The sequence below is a fragment of the Panonychus citri genome, unplaced genomic scaffold, assembly GCF_014898815.1.
Source record: "Panonychus citri isolate SS breed McGregor unplaced genomic scaffold, ASM1489881v1 Contig00135, whole genome shotgun sequence".
In the NCBI taxonomy this organism is placed as follows: Eukaryota; Metazoa; Arthropoda; class Arachnida; order Trombidiformes; family Tetranychidae; genus Panonychus; species Panonychus citri.
The window spans coordinates 2,296,288-2,310,821 of NW_026515540.1; the positions used below are offsets into that span (position 1 = coordinate 2,296,288).

Genomic DNA, 14,534 nt, shown 5'->3' on the forward strand with positions numbered 1-14,534 from the left:
TTGTAGTAGAGTTTATGATAATTCTTAGTAGTATTTATATTCATTCTGTATATTTTTCTTTTTCTTTTTCTTTTCTTTTCATCATCATCTTTTCTGTGGACCAGTAAATCCTCGTCTACCTCGACCTAGAGAATCCTTTGGATCAACCGGTAAACTTGGACGTATTCCTATTCCATGGTGTTGTTGATATGCTGGAATTTGATGTGTTTGTCCGGAAGATGATCCATGGTGGTGTTGCTGAGATTTTTTCTGTTCCAAACCAGCAGCAATGTAAGAGAAAACACAGAGAACTGCATAACATATTTGATCGGCCATTTGAGATCGATATTTACGTTGGATAATTTGACGAGTTTTTGGATCTATCATGAGAAAGAAAGAGAGAGAGAGAGAGAGAAATGAGAACAAAAAAAAAGTTCATTAGAATAATGGAGAAAAAAAAATGAACCAAAGTCACGATTCTCGATGGTCAATACAGAATAAGAAACAGAATTTGATGGTTGATCAATTGATTATTTTTCTTTTCTCTTGACCAAAGGGAAAGAGTTTGAATTCGAACAGAATAATATAACCAAAGAGAATATAATTCGATGCATAATCTAATTTAGAACTTACTGTATTCTTCAAGGACGAAAATTCCTCCTTTTTGAGTAAAGCACTTGCGAATGTTTTCCAGACGCACGAAGAACTGATTCCAATTGAACAGGTAAATTCGAAAACGAAAAAGTGAGAGAGAGAAAAAAGAGAGAAACCCAAAAGAAAAGTAACAATTAAATTAATAGAAAATCGAATAAGCAAAACAAAGGAAAACACAATTAAGATTCACTTCAATCATATGTTACTAATATTGAGAAAATGATAAAGTGATAATGGTCAGAATTAAGGGGAAAAGGATAAAATTAGAATTTACAACAAACAGGAAATGGTCAAAGTCTTTACGTTTTACTATGGATTAGAGATTAATGAGATTAGAGAAAAGCTTAAGAGGATAAAGAGAACAGGCTTAATTATTACATAACAAGTAACAAGCATTGAACAATCAACGAGCAGTTTAATTGAATGAAAATGAAAAAATAGAGAGAGAGAGAGAAAAACAAAAGAGTGAAATTAAAGAGATTAAAAATCCAACAAGGCTTAAGGTAAATGCGACGGATTAAGATTAAGGGGATAAGTGTGATTTCGTGAAAAAAAGTTAGAGAAAGGAAGATAATAGATGATAATGGATAAGAGAGAGTGAGAGAGAAAATAGATTAAAGTAAATTATGAATTACTGAATATTCTCTAAGGAAGTTAAACTTTGGAGATGGTCAAGGAAAATCGATATTTTCGATACAATGGATTAGGCGGATTAGAAAAAATGGCGAAGCGGCAGTGGAAGTGGACACTACGATTATCTAATGCTATTCACTAGTGATATTTACTATTAATACTATCATTGGGGTGGAAAAGGATCGTCGAGATGATTAAGATGAAGGGCAAAGGAGATTAAAGGAAAATCAGAGCAAACACAATACAGAACTAACTACATAGATAAAAAAACTACTACAACTAATTGTCACAATTAACTACAGAAAATGAGAGAGAGAGAGAGATAGTTATGGATGGAGATTCACATCATAATTAATTGTCTTAATCAATCAAACTTTCAAGTGAAAAGAAAATAAAAAAGTTGAAATGATAATATAAAATAGAGAGGAAAGGGATTAAAGATTAATACGGGAAAAGGGATTAAGAATATTAATCATATGAGAATTACGAAAAATAGTGGGATTTGTGAATTAAATAAGTGGACATAATGAGTTGATTGTGAATTAGTGTAAGTGATTAAGTGGTGATTTAAATGAGTGGGGAAAAAAACGAAACAAATTAAAAGCAAAAGGATTTTAGTGTTTTGTTTTCATTAATGAAGTTAATTGTTTGTTGTTTAACGGATAATACCTCAAAATCCTGGATTAGAGATGGAAGATGATCAATTAATCGGAATCATTTATCCCGTTTATTCAACCCGATAAGATGGTTTGTTTCGAGTGGACAGTATATAGAGATAGAAGAAAGAAAGAGAGAGAGAGAGAGAAAGAGAAATGGTCAAGGAATTGAAGGTAGAAATAAAATAAGAACAAGAATAATAATTGGTCATGATAATTGAAGAGAAAGAATATAAATAAATGGGATGAAATTAATTGGATTGCAGACGAAAATTAAAATTAAATAGGAAACAGGAAACGGAAATGATGATGAAGTTGAGATGAGAAGGGGATGTAAAGAGAAAGAGAGAAAAGAAAGAAAACTCAGAATTATTATACGACATTCACATTGGGTAAGTTTGATTGTTGTTAATCTTTTATACTGTTAATTAATCTAAATCTAATTTTAATTGTCTACTAATTGTTGTTCATTTATTGGTGACCGTTGGATTTTTTTTTATAAATTAGTGTTTGCGGTTAATTGTTTTTCTCCTGAAACTTGACCACTGAACATATATTAATATAAAAGAGTTTATAATCAAATTATTTGTTGATTGTCTTGATTTAAAGGTTTAATTGTTCAGAGGGAATGCAAAGGAAGAAATTGGAAGAGCGGGAAATTAGTTGATTAGGACCATCTCAAAAGTCTCTTCACTTGGAGGGTAAAGTTTGCTGGAGTTAGATGACCAACCCTTGACCAAACTGACCGAAAATTGACCTTGACAATTAAAATTAATTAGCTAATTATCTTCTCATAAGTGATTGATTTTCAATAGTTAGTATTACATGTAGCATTGTGATACTAGGCAGAGAGTAGATTTATTATAATAATCAAATTTGAAAAGGGAATTTGGTTGGAAGATGGAACGAAGACAGAGAAATAGACAGAGAGAAAGGTTGGAAAAAGAAGATGAAGATTTGCAGGAATTCAGAGTAATAATCATCCTTCAATTGTAGATTTGTATGAGAGAGAGAGAGAGAGAGAGAGAGAGAGAGAGAGAGAGAGAGAGAGAGAGAGAGAGAGAGAGAGAGTTCGAAATAACGAAAAAAATTATAACGGTAAATGGAAAAGAGGACGAACAATAAAACGAGAAAATAAGAGATAGAGAATTGAGAACGAGCCATAACCATAGAAACATAAAAAAAGTAGAAAATTATATTATCAGGGTGAAAAAAGTTCCATTTGGAATTTGATTCGAAATCATTTCGATAAAGTTTTCTTTTCATTTTCTTTTTTGTTTATAGAACATGAAAAACAAGGTGTGTCAAAGGTAAAGAAACATATTAGAATTTTGATTGTTCCTTTTAATTAAAGTGCTTAATTAACAGCGATTTGTATAATAATAATAATAATCAATTTTCTTTTCGAGTGAAAGTGTCGATTGTGTTTTCTTTTCCATTGAAATCACTCAGTAAACAGAAAAAGTTCTTGCGCTTTTAAACCGGATAAAGATTTTATTATTCGTGCAGATGATTAATTGATTAGATTGTGAAAGAAAAATTAAATTAATCAATGAGGGAAAACGATGGAAAAAGGTAATTGTGATTGTCAATGAGGATTAATTACAATCAAAGTGTAAACATATACAATTAGATCAATTGAAGAGGATAAAACAAAAGCTCCATAGTTAATCAACTGAATTTAAATTGTGATCGAAACCAACTAATCATCAAGAGACAATTTACTTATCAGTAGAATGGTGAATTAGTTAATCAGTTGAATTCTCAAATGAAAGGAAATTAAAAGAAATTAATTTCGAGACGAATCATCAAAACTCTATTAACTTAATTGTTTCTCCTTCCAAAGTTACAAATTGTGTAATTAACTAATTGTTAGTTGATCTTTGTTTCGAGAATATGAAAAAAAAGAAGAGATTTTTGAGTAGGTCCTTATACTGAATTCTAATGCTGAATTTTCATGGATAATTCATGGAGAACATGAAACAATTAGATTTAAATGATAATTCCAACGAAAAGATTCCATTGAGAGAATAACTTTTTCTTTCTTCTTTCTCAACAAACAACCGAATTTCCTTCTAATTTGATTTGAACATTTTCGTCCTTATAACTTAATCATAACAAGAGAAAAAAACAAAGTTCTCAACATTCACTTGTTAGAATTATCATGTTCATCTATTCATAAATATATTTTCTCTTCTGAATATTTATATCATCATGATGATATTCTTGTTCTTTTATTTTAAAAGAAGAAGAAGAAGAAAAAATTATTCTTCATTGTTATTTTTTCTCTGTAATAATTAATAATAATAAGATTTTTTCTTTCTTTTGGTAAAGTTGAGTTCTAATTTTAAGATATTGTTCTTCAAGATGAATGATTATAATCATGGGATCGAAATTAACAGAAATAATTACAATTCGAGAAGAAAGTTCTGATTGACATACCTTGCTATAGGCAAAGAGGAGTCCAACTCCCTCCATACACACTTGCAGCAAGCCTCCCTCGCCTGTTTTCATATCCTGAACCGGAAACTCACCGCCGAGTTCCGTTCCTGGTAAAGAGGAAAAGGGTTATTAGAATTTGTTTTTTCTTCATTTTCTTTTTCTATTCTTGTTGAATGAGAGAGAGAGGGGGGAAGGAGGTAATCTATCTGGATTAGTGATGAATTAATCTATTACCAGGTAAGGCACCAGCTCCTTTAGCTGCAGCTCTTTCCATTGCATTTTTAATGCAATAATAAAGCTCTTTGCATTTTTTGGTATGATATTTGTGTAATTGAGTCATTCCTCCGTTTCGTCGCCAAAGGCACAGAACTTTGTTCTTGGGAGAATAGGTCATATTGACCAATCGCTCGTACCACCAGCGTTCAACTATCGTTCCATTAATACTTCTCAATATGAGACCATCATCTCGAACCTCCATGAATAACATATCACCTGAGGTATCGGTTCCCATGTGAATTGTAAACGTTTGCCGATGCATTTGTCTACTGGCCAAAGGTTTAAGGTCAACATCGTTACCATGAAGATTTTCAATCTGTTCAAGTAAACTGTTCACCTCATCTGAATAGATTACACCAATGTGACATTTACCCAATAATCGACGGACTTTCCTTTTAATCTCAGTTCGATCTGAATTCATCATGATCATGAAAGCGGTTTGATTATAAAGTAAAGTAGACAGTAAACGATCCTCTTCATGTTCTAATCGTTTCTTATCAATATCGGAAAGTGATCGATATCTGTCCATCATTTCCCCTGGACCCTGATCCATTCCAACTGATTCCCTCTCCTGAGAAACTGCATCAAGAAAAGCGTCTTCCCAGAATTGCATTTTATCCCATAAAGGTGACCTATCTTTTCCCAATAATCCTTGGAAAAGATAAGTTCGAGGAGGATCAGAGGTTGGAACCGTTGACCCAATCAGGTTACCTCCATGGTACCGAAATCCGGTACTAACACTACTTTTACTACTCCAAATACTGGGAGCTCGAGATTGTCTTCCAAGATCCTGTAAACATGAAAACAAATACATTACAAAGATTAGTTTTCTCGAGTTTGATTTTCTTTTCTGTAATTTTCGAGATTCAATTTACCGTATCAAGTTCACTGTCTGAGTAGGTTGATCGACAGACCGACTGATTCAATCGTTGACCAATGTAATAAGTTGGGTTTACGGTCATAGATCCCGATTCACTTGCATTACAACTTGTGGCCATAGTTTCAGTGCCCGCTTCGGAAACCTCGGATTCAATTGATGTTAATCGTGACAAAGTGGCCCCTTTATTTGTTGCCAATTGTTGATTAGCAAGAGTTGACGATTCATCACTTGCCTCCGATGCCTCGGGTGAAATAACTGACCCAAGATTACCCGTTATCTTAACTGTACCACTAATATCTGATGAAGGTGTACCCAAATCACCAGTACCACTTACGGTAAGTTTATTAAGATTATCACCACTACCGAAAGGTGAACTACTTTGACTAACGGAAGCGGTTGTGGCCACACTTGATTCACCTTTACTCTCATCTCCGGTTGTCTCTTTAGCCCAATAATGTGTATGCGCAATTTCAAGTACACTAAATGCCGAAGCCATTCCTCCAAGGCCATTGTGCATATACGATTGTTCCAGGCCATAGATCATGGCACCGATTAACTTTAACATCCCTTTCCAAACTGATTTACTCAGACAAACATCCTCAATATGATCATCAGGACCAACTTTCCTCTCGAGAGTTTTATTCAACCCGGAAACTACGAGGTTCCGGTAACTTTCCTCTTCCATTAACTTTTTAACTCGAGTTAATTTCAACCAACCAACTCCTTCACCTTCAAGAACTGAATTAACCATCTCCTTAAGAAATTGTTGATTCTCACTGACAATTAAATAAACAAAATTCAATATAAATTGACGAACATTAAATAATAATGATAATCATTCATGCATTTGTCATATAGTAATAATAGAATCAAATAAATGATTAATCTTCAATTGATTATTAAGGTTATACAGATTGATAGCTGACTATCGATAAACAATCAAGGTTGTTCTTGATTATTGATTAATTGTCAATTCTTATAGTATACTAACCTATGGGTTGACCTTGATTCACTTTGCTTGGATATCATCTCGGAGGGACGTCGCTGTCTATTATTATTGCTGTGCTTTATTAGAGATGTCCGTTCAACTAGACCTTTACGACCTGTGAATTGTGATTAATTGTTATGAGAAATAGGTGTTGACTATTTGGGTGGCGAATACTGACCTTTGGGAAATGGACCGAAACCTTTGGCTTTTTCTTGCATTTTCTCCGCTAGCCCACTGGCCTTTGAACCAAATAGACCTGAGAGCATGTTGGACGTTTTATCAGCGAATCCATTGAAATCTGAACTTACGCTGGAAATTAAGGAGACCGACGAAGTAGAATCAGAATCTCGCCCGTAACTCGAATGACCTTCATCACCTCGATCTTGACTATTTCTCCAAAGATCTTTGGTGTGTTCTTTAACTGGTCCACCCAAGGCTTGAAGATTTTTGAGCAACTTTTTATTTCCCACTTCCTTTTTAGTAGCTTCCAAAGCACTTTTACTCGCACCCACGGCGACCGCTTTTGCCTCTCTAGCAAGCGAGGCAACTTCTTTATAATCAGAGGTAAATCTATCCAGGAAAGAGGGTGAGGTTGAACTTGATAAATTCTGTGATGAACTTGTACCTCCGCCGCTCGAGCTTTGATTATTATTATTCGTATGTTGAGCCAAAGAACCCGTTCGACTGAAAACACTGGATATACTTATCGTCCTACTAAGTGTCGGCGATGAACTTGCTGAGTTATTTTTCTCAAGGGAGGGTTCAGCTGAGAGAGGACGATGATCAGCTAAGGCAACCTTGTGGTGATGTTGTGGTGTATTGCTACGACTTTGACTCGATCCGCCACTTGACGATGTACCTGTTGCTGTTTTATCAGACTGTATCCCGGAAGTTGAGCTCAACTCTGATGGAGGCTTTTGATTACCAAATGATTCTGATTCAATGGGACTACGGGAAGCGGAAATTGACTGAGGTGCTTGAGGTGAGATTATCGATGAAGGTGAAACTGAACTATGGACTAAAAGTGGATCTTGAGGCGATAAATTTAATTTACTTGTAGACGAAGGTGTTAAAGTAGTTGGAGTTGAACGTAGAGTTGCCCCTCCTTCACTTTCCTCTGTAAACTCAATAGACTTGGCCTCATCGTCGTCATCATCTCCATCTTCTCGATCATCATTACCTTCATCATCTTCATCAATTGATTGGCTACTTGTTGTTGATGATGAGCGACCTGGAGATGAAGAAGCTGATCTCCGTCCTGAACCAATTCCACCCTCTTCGGGAGGTGATCGTCGACTTCCCTTACCTGTATCATGAGTTGGAGTTGTACGACGAGAGCTGGGCAATTGCAAGGTCAACGGAGGATGACAGACTGACTTAGGGTCACAAAAGATTTGACCCGATGAAGACGAATCAACAACATGAACTTAAGATCAAAAAACAAGGAGAAAAAAACAATCGAAATGAAAAAATCGAATCAGCTTTTATACTCTAATCACTATCATTTAAAAGATATATGAATGTAATTACCTGGTCTATTGCCGTCGATATCGCTATTAACCATTTCAGAGACAAAATCGCTGAGAGATGAATAAGATGAACTTGAACTTCCATCAGAATCGGTTGAACTATCATCTGATGTACCTTCGACCAACGGACTTGGACTTTGCGTTTCTTTACTTGGTGCTGATGAGTCTCGTCGAAATGCATTGAACAGAAAAGTTTTCGGATCAGACCAACATCGAAAAACAATTGGATCTAATTGGTGGCAAAACCATTTTGATTTATCACCGACAATTGATGGATCATAAACTCCCGTTTGTACCCTTAAAAAGGCAACGTTACTTGGACTTAAAGCCCATTCAGCGAAATATTCAACTGCCTACAAAAACAAAGACCAAAAATGAACATTAAATGAGTGAAAAATATAAGAATCGAGATACTGACCTGAGTTCGAACAAATTTCTGCAGGAAGACTGATGGTTTAGGTCGAGATTGGAGGAATGAGTTAATTTGAAAGGCAACAACTGGTCTCGGATAAAGTTTAATAGTTCGAGTATGTTCAGTGAAATTAGCTAATAATGAAGATGAATTAAAGAAACGGATCATAGCCACTCGAGTGGCAACATCGACTGAATCAACATCATTACCGAAAATGATTCGTTGGGAAGAAGAGGTTGAAGAGGGTGAGGATGAGAAGGGTGACATTTTCTCGGCGGGATTCATATTATCAGGATGAAGACGATCCAAGTTCTTCAAGGGCTGAGGTGACATACTCATTGAGTGTAGAGCTTGTTTCAAATGATTGGCTAATATACTTGTCTCGGGTTCGGGAAGCGGAGGAAGATCATCAGCGGCTGGAGGTTTGACCACTCGATTAGAATCTAAATCAACTAACCAAACATCGTTAGGTAGACGAAAGTTACGTTTGAACATTAAAAAACTCGCTGGGATACCGATTATGTATGGAGTTGGAGCAAGAAGTAACTAAACAGAAAAGAAATGGATTCAATTATAAAAGGATAATCGAGTTGGATGTTTTTTTCACCCTCTGGACATGGAAAGACTTACCTGTTCAGCTGATTTCATGCATGTAGGTAGTAAAGGTATCACAGGAAACATATATTCAAGAGGATAAATCATAGTAACAAAAGCCATAACACTCATGGACAAGGCATTGTAATCACGAGATTGTAAGATAATCTTATGCTCCAGGAGGATACAAGTTAATACCTTTAGGCAGGTATCAACGCCCAACAATTCTAACGGTAAATGTAATGGGAAATCAACCAGAGAGAATCTTGTATGATCAGGAAGAGCCAAAACCAGGGGATTCATTAATTCCCTTGGAAGAAATTCCATCTAACAAGAATTAACAAAGAAATTAGTAAAACACACAATCAAATGATCAAATCAAAGCAAAAGATTTTCCTTTTTCTATCAGCTACTTAATCAAATTGATTAATTCCTTAAGTAATTATCATGATAATTTGTTAATTCTAATAAATGATCCCCACCCAGTTAATTATCTATAGCAATTGATGGTTATTATTATCAACAAAATTACCTGAATCTTTGAACGATTCATTGAATTTTCTTGTTCATCACGAATTTACATTCAACAAAAAGCATCAATTTGTAAATCAATGATTAAATCAACAATCAACAGATAAATACAAGGAATAGAAAAGAGAGAAGAATAAAAAATGGACAATCAAAGTTAACCATTAATAGTAAGCAATCAAGGAGTAAATTAGATTTTCTAACCAATACAATTATTATCATCATCTTATCATTGAAACTTTCAATTTGAGGGAAAATCAATTTTCAGAACTTATAATAAACAGTAAGAAATAAACGAAAACTGTTAATAAAGATTACAAAGATAATTGAGTTTCTCTTTACATTTACCATCTATTATCAAGCGTATACGAATCATTGAGCAATGAATGAAACTAAATTATTACCATGATTATTACTATTAATACACAACAATTACCATCCCTGTTGCTAAGGTGAACACAGGGAATCAAGGGAAAGTTGATAAACTAACATTAAGAGTATTAATATATAATAACATCTCATAGAAGATAAAATTTATGTCCAACATTGTTATCGACTCCATGTATAGCTGATTCCATGATAATATTCATTGTATAGAGTTTTTTTCTTCACCTTCAGAATAGAAACATCACTTTGACCTACTTTTATTTTCTCATTTTTTTCTCTCTCTTCTCCAATATTTTCATTCTCATCATCATCATCATCTCTCTCTCTCTCTCTCTCTCTTTCATCTTTTGTCAGTAAAACCCCAATGAAGATGATGATGAGGATGATAAGTAATATATCTGTCACTATGTGAATGATATACTCAATGTTTTCCTTTGGATATTTGTCCAATATAAAATCCAGAGGAATAGATGAAAACAATGGGGATGATATAATAACTTAACCACCTAAGGTAAATTGTACTTGATTGTAATCAACATGGATCATGATTCTTGGTTTATGATCATGTTCATTCAATTCAATTGAAAATAGTGAATGAAACAATCACCAACAGAGTTTGTTAGTTGATTGTTTAACATTAACTTTCAATTAGATTCACTTTTTCTCGTTCCATTGAAATTTCATCAACCATTTTGGTAACAATTAAATTGATTAAACTTTATTATTTTCCATTACTTTATATTAATACATTAATCTGAACAATTTGAATAGTGAATTAAATAGTTGATAATTTCTGATGAATTTTCCATTAGTATATTGATAATGAATTCGATTTCCAGTTTTTCTGTTGAAAAGATTCTCATATATTCTTATTATCGATCTGAATTCTATTTTTTTTTCTTCGACTTCTTTTATCATCTTCATCTTCTTCATGATTCTGGTTCTTTCTTTTCCTCTTGTTATCTTTTCTTTCCTGGTTATCTCTCAACAGGGAAGATCGATTCATCTCAAATTCTGGTTCTAAACTGAATTAAGATGAAATTTCATTCAATTTAAAATTACAATTCTCAATTTCATCTTAATTAATACTTGGTGAAAGTTTAATTAAATAACTGTTCTCATTAGTGGAAAGATAAACAGTTGATTAGGTTAATTATTGTATCTAATCAAGAATCAAGATCCATTAATGATTAACTCTTGATGATAACTGGTCATGGTGATTGTGATGAAACAATAAATATCCTAATTATCATCACCAGGGTGATGATATAATTATATATATATTTCAATGATAATCAATTATAATGATAGAGTTGTGATCATGATGAGTGACCAGAAAGTAATAAGTTAATTGAATTAACTGATCAAAGATAAAAATTAAAATGAAGGTAAATTATGATCAACTTGATTGGGAACCAATAATATTTGCTATTGTAAACGATTAAAACAAATTGTAATCAATTAATATTCAAATTTAATCTAATCAACTATCGAGACTATTTGATCAGTTGATAGATAATTGCAAGGGGATTTGATTGATTAGTATTAGGATATTAATTAACTCATGGTTTAGAATACTTAATCACAATCAACATATTATCTTATTATTTAGATTTGATATTGATTTTGATTACGATGATTTGTGTTGATTTAGTTTGATTTTCTGTTAATCATTTACATTTGAAAGGTTTCATTATGATAACAATAAACTTGATTCTCGTAAGTAATTCAAACTACTTGTTTGATTACAATTAAGGCAATCTCAGTATTATATTTGATTCTCTCCTTAATTGTAATCAAATCAATATCACAATCTAATCATATACATGTGTATATATCGTAAAAGTAATAAACTAATAACAATAAACAAAGAAAAGTCATCAAATAAACAAAAGCTTTTCATTAATGATCATATTGATTTGTCAGGTTAATCCAAATGATTAACTATTCAAAGTATAACACAATCAATTTTAAATGAAATGTAAATTATTAACTAGGGTACAGTTAATCAGTGTTAATTTAATCAATAAATATAAATTAGTTGAAAGTAAATCTAATGGTAACATTTTCAATAAGTGAAATGTTTTCATCTGATTGACAATTTGTTAACAATTTATTGATTGTCGTTAACAATTGTTGATTTTATCTTTGATTTCAGATGAAATATTTTCCAATTTATTTACACAATTTCATTGATTCTGATTCTGATTCTGATATTTGATTGTTGATTTAGTTTTCCAATTGCTCTCAACAATCAAAAATGATACCTTTCTTTTTGTAGTAAAGTATTAAAATCAATTGATTGTAATCAACTGATTCTTCAAATATAATAAACGAATCAAAGTGATAATAAAACATCATCAATGCATTTAATTGATTGTTATCATTTAAATTTGATCAACTAAATCAAGATTTACAATCAACATCCGATTGATAAAATGTCTCTCAATATATTTAACAATTGACGTTGGTTAATTTTAGCAAATAGATGATACAAAATATCATTAATACCTTCAAGTAACATTTGTAACAATTTATTCATGAAAATTAACATGATTTAAACACTAATGGTAGATGATTATGATTAACCAGATGAAAAAATAATATGATTAGTTAATATTTTGTATGACAGTTAACATAAATTAAAGTGTATTAATATCATCAAAATTAACCAAAATTGACAACAAGAGCTTAATTTATGTAATTAAATTTGATAATAACTTTCAAACTAATTATATATTCAAATTTTTTTCTTCCTATTTCATCATGTTAATTAAAAATCTAACTCACAATCAATAAATTAAATATTCACTGGATTAAATTAGTTGATAATATTGAAATGTTGATAATGATAAGCCCAAAGTTTTACTATTAATATTATTATCATGATTTAATCAATGAAACTTTTCAATCTATCATCAAGTATATTGTCATTTATATTTATGTTTTTCATTACAATTAGTTAATTGCTTTTCTTACCTCTACTTTTGTTTTACCAGGAACTGGAACTGGAGCTGAAAGGAAACGGAGTAAAAGCATCTCAATGTCTTTCAGATCGTTGAAAATGGTCTGGGGAAGGTCAACATTTTCCGGTATACCACAGGTTAATAGGTTCCAAACCCAATCTCTGATTAGCATAAAATTAATTAACTTAATTAGCGTTTGAAATGATTAAAATACAAAAGGTGGTAAAGGTTAAAACTACAATGGAAAGTTGAACAAAAGTGATTATGATGATTTATGTGGATTCTAATGGGAGAGATTGGTCAATACAATCAAAGTGTTTTAACTAGTTGCTGATTATTATTAACTTTTCATCTAAATCAAAGGTAAATTGTTATTCTTACCTTTTGAAATACTTTGAGGTGGCTCTTTGTTTAGAATGCCTTTCATTGCAATATTCAATTGATCTTTTCACGATAAAAAGGCAATCCCTGAATGTTGAGAAAAACGGATGATGACTTATAATACAAATGGACGTCAGGGAATTGATATAAGACGATTGACTTTTACGTCGTTTTCGGGCTTTAATCGATTTTTCCGATTCACTGATGCCACTTTTACCCTCTTGTTTACTTGCCCTTCTACCAGTATCATCACCGTCACGGCCTCGATTAGAATTACCATCATCTTCATCTCCATCATCATTATTACATTTATCATCGACTTGTTGGTATCTTGTTGTTGTTTCATCATCATTTCGATCAGTGGCCTCATCATCATTTCCATCTCTTCCTCTACCATTTTTGGTACTAATCTTTTCCTTACCCTCATTTGCTCCTCCACCGTCACGATTTGATGTTGTAGTTGGTTTGGTCGATTCAATGGCTCGGTAAAAGTTGATACAATTTCCATATCGAACTCGATTAGTGTCTTTCTCGGTAAGAGCGAAAACAAATGAATTGGTCTCACGAAGGTTAAGGCGTCGATGACCAACCGATTGACAGCCCTCCGGTTGACAGAAGAAGACAACATCCAATGGTAAAGGAAAATCTTTATGATCTTCTAAAGGATATCGACGTAATAATTCAGGAATATTAACCGATTCATGAGATGAAGGATTCTTAACACCAACGATTACAATATAATCAATGAGTCGAGGACAAAAATATTTACTATTCACAGTTTCAACCATATTTGTATCTCAATCATATTTCCCAATGATAATTGACAATTTCTATTGGGAATTGTACACAATCAATAAAAAGAGAGGAAAAGAACAAAATTGACTCAATTAAATGTATAAAAAAACAATTAGAAATTAAAATTACTCATATTTAATTGTTGGAATTAATAAATAATATAAAACATAATTCACTTTGGATACAAAAATCGGTTTAGGTGGAAGCAAGAAAATCAAATCCTATCCGTTTACATGTACACTTATTGTGATGATCAGTTAACTGTAATACTTATCATCATCATCATATTATCATCATGGTTGACAAGGCTCCATCTGTAGATTCACTAATCATGATCAGATGAATTAAATTGAACAACAGTTAAGGTAAAAATCAAGCGAAGCCTCAATTGTATTTTATCAAGGATCAATAGATGGCATTAGTTTCCAGTGGAA

The 14,534-nt window shown here is 32.5% G+C and overlaps 1 protein-coding gene across 2 annotated transcripts; it reads right to left on the reverse strand.

Moving 5' to 3' along the window:
* Window positions 1-52: 52 nt before the first annotated feature.
* Window positions 53-14,473, reverse strand: LOC128391867 (MAP kinase-activating death domain protein-like). 2 transcript variants are annotated; one of them, XM_053351820.1, is made up of 13 exons: window positions 13,306-14,473; window positions 12,938-13,085; window positions 9,080-9,370; window positions 8,456-8,995; window positions 8,039-8,390; window positions 6,687-7,934; window positions 6,512-6,623; window positions 5,516-6,296; window positions 4,599-5,430; window positions 4,365-4,471; window positions 1,936-1,944; window positions 613-685; window positions 53-359 (listed from the first exon to the last, which is right to left on the reverse strand). In XM_053351820.1, the coding sequence occupies exons 1-13, from the start codon at window positions 14,091-14,093 to the stop codon at window positions 85-87; spliced, it is 5,556 nt and encodes a 1,851-aa protein (XP_053207795.1). In that variant the 5' UTR covers window positions 14,094-14,473; the 3' UTR covers window positions 53-84. The 2 variants fall into 2 exon arrangements, with proteins under 2 accessions (XP_053207795.1, XP_053207796.1); XM_053351821.1 differs by lacking the exon at window positions 1,936-1,944 and having other exon boundaries at window positions 13,306-14,472.
* Window positions 14,474-14,534: the final 61 nt, after the last annotated feature.

Bases quoted from the DNA above. Each gene is read 5' to 3' on its own strand.
- LOC128391867 (XM_053351820.1), bottom strand. From the start codon at position 14,093: ATGGTTGAAACTGTGAATAGTAAATATTTTTGTCCTCGACTCATTGAT. The intron at 8,996-9,079 runs GTAAGTCTTTCC...TTTTCTGTTTAG, and splicing joins GCATGAAATCAGCTGAACAG to TTACTTCTTGCTCCAACTCC. The intron at 6,297-6,511 runs GTTAGTATACTA...TTTAATTGTCAG, and splicing joins GAATCAAGGTCAACCCATAG to TGAGAATCAACAATTTCTTA.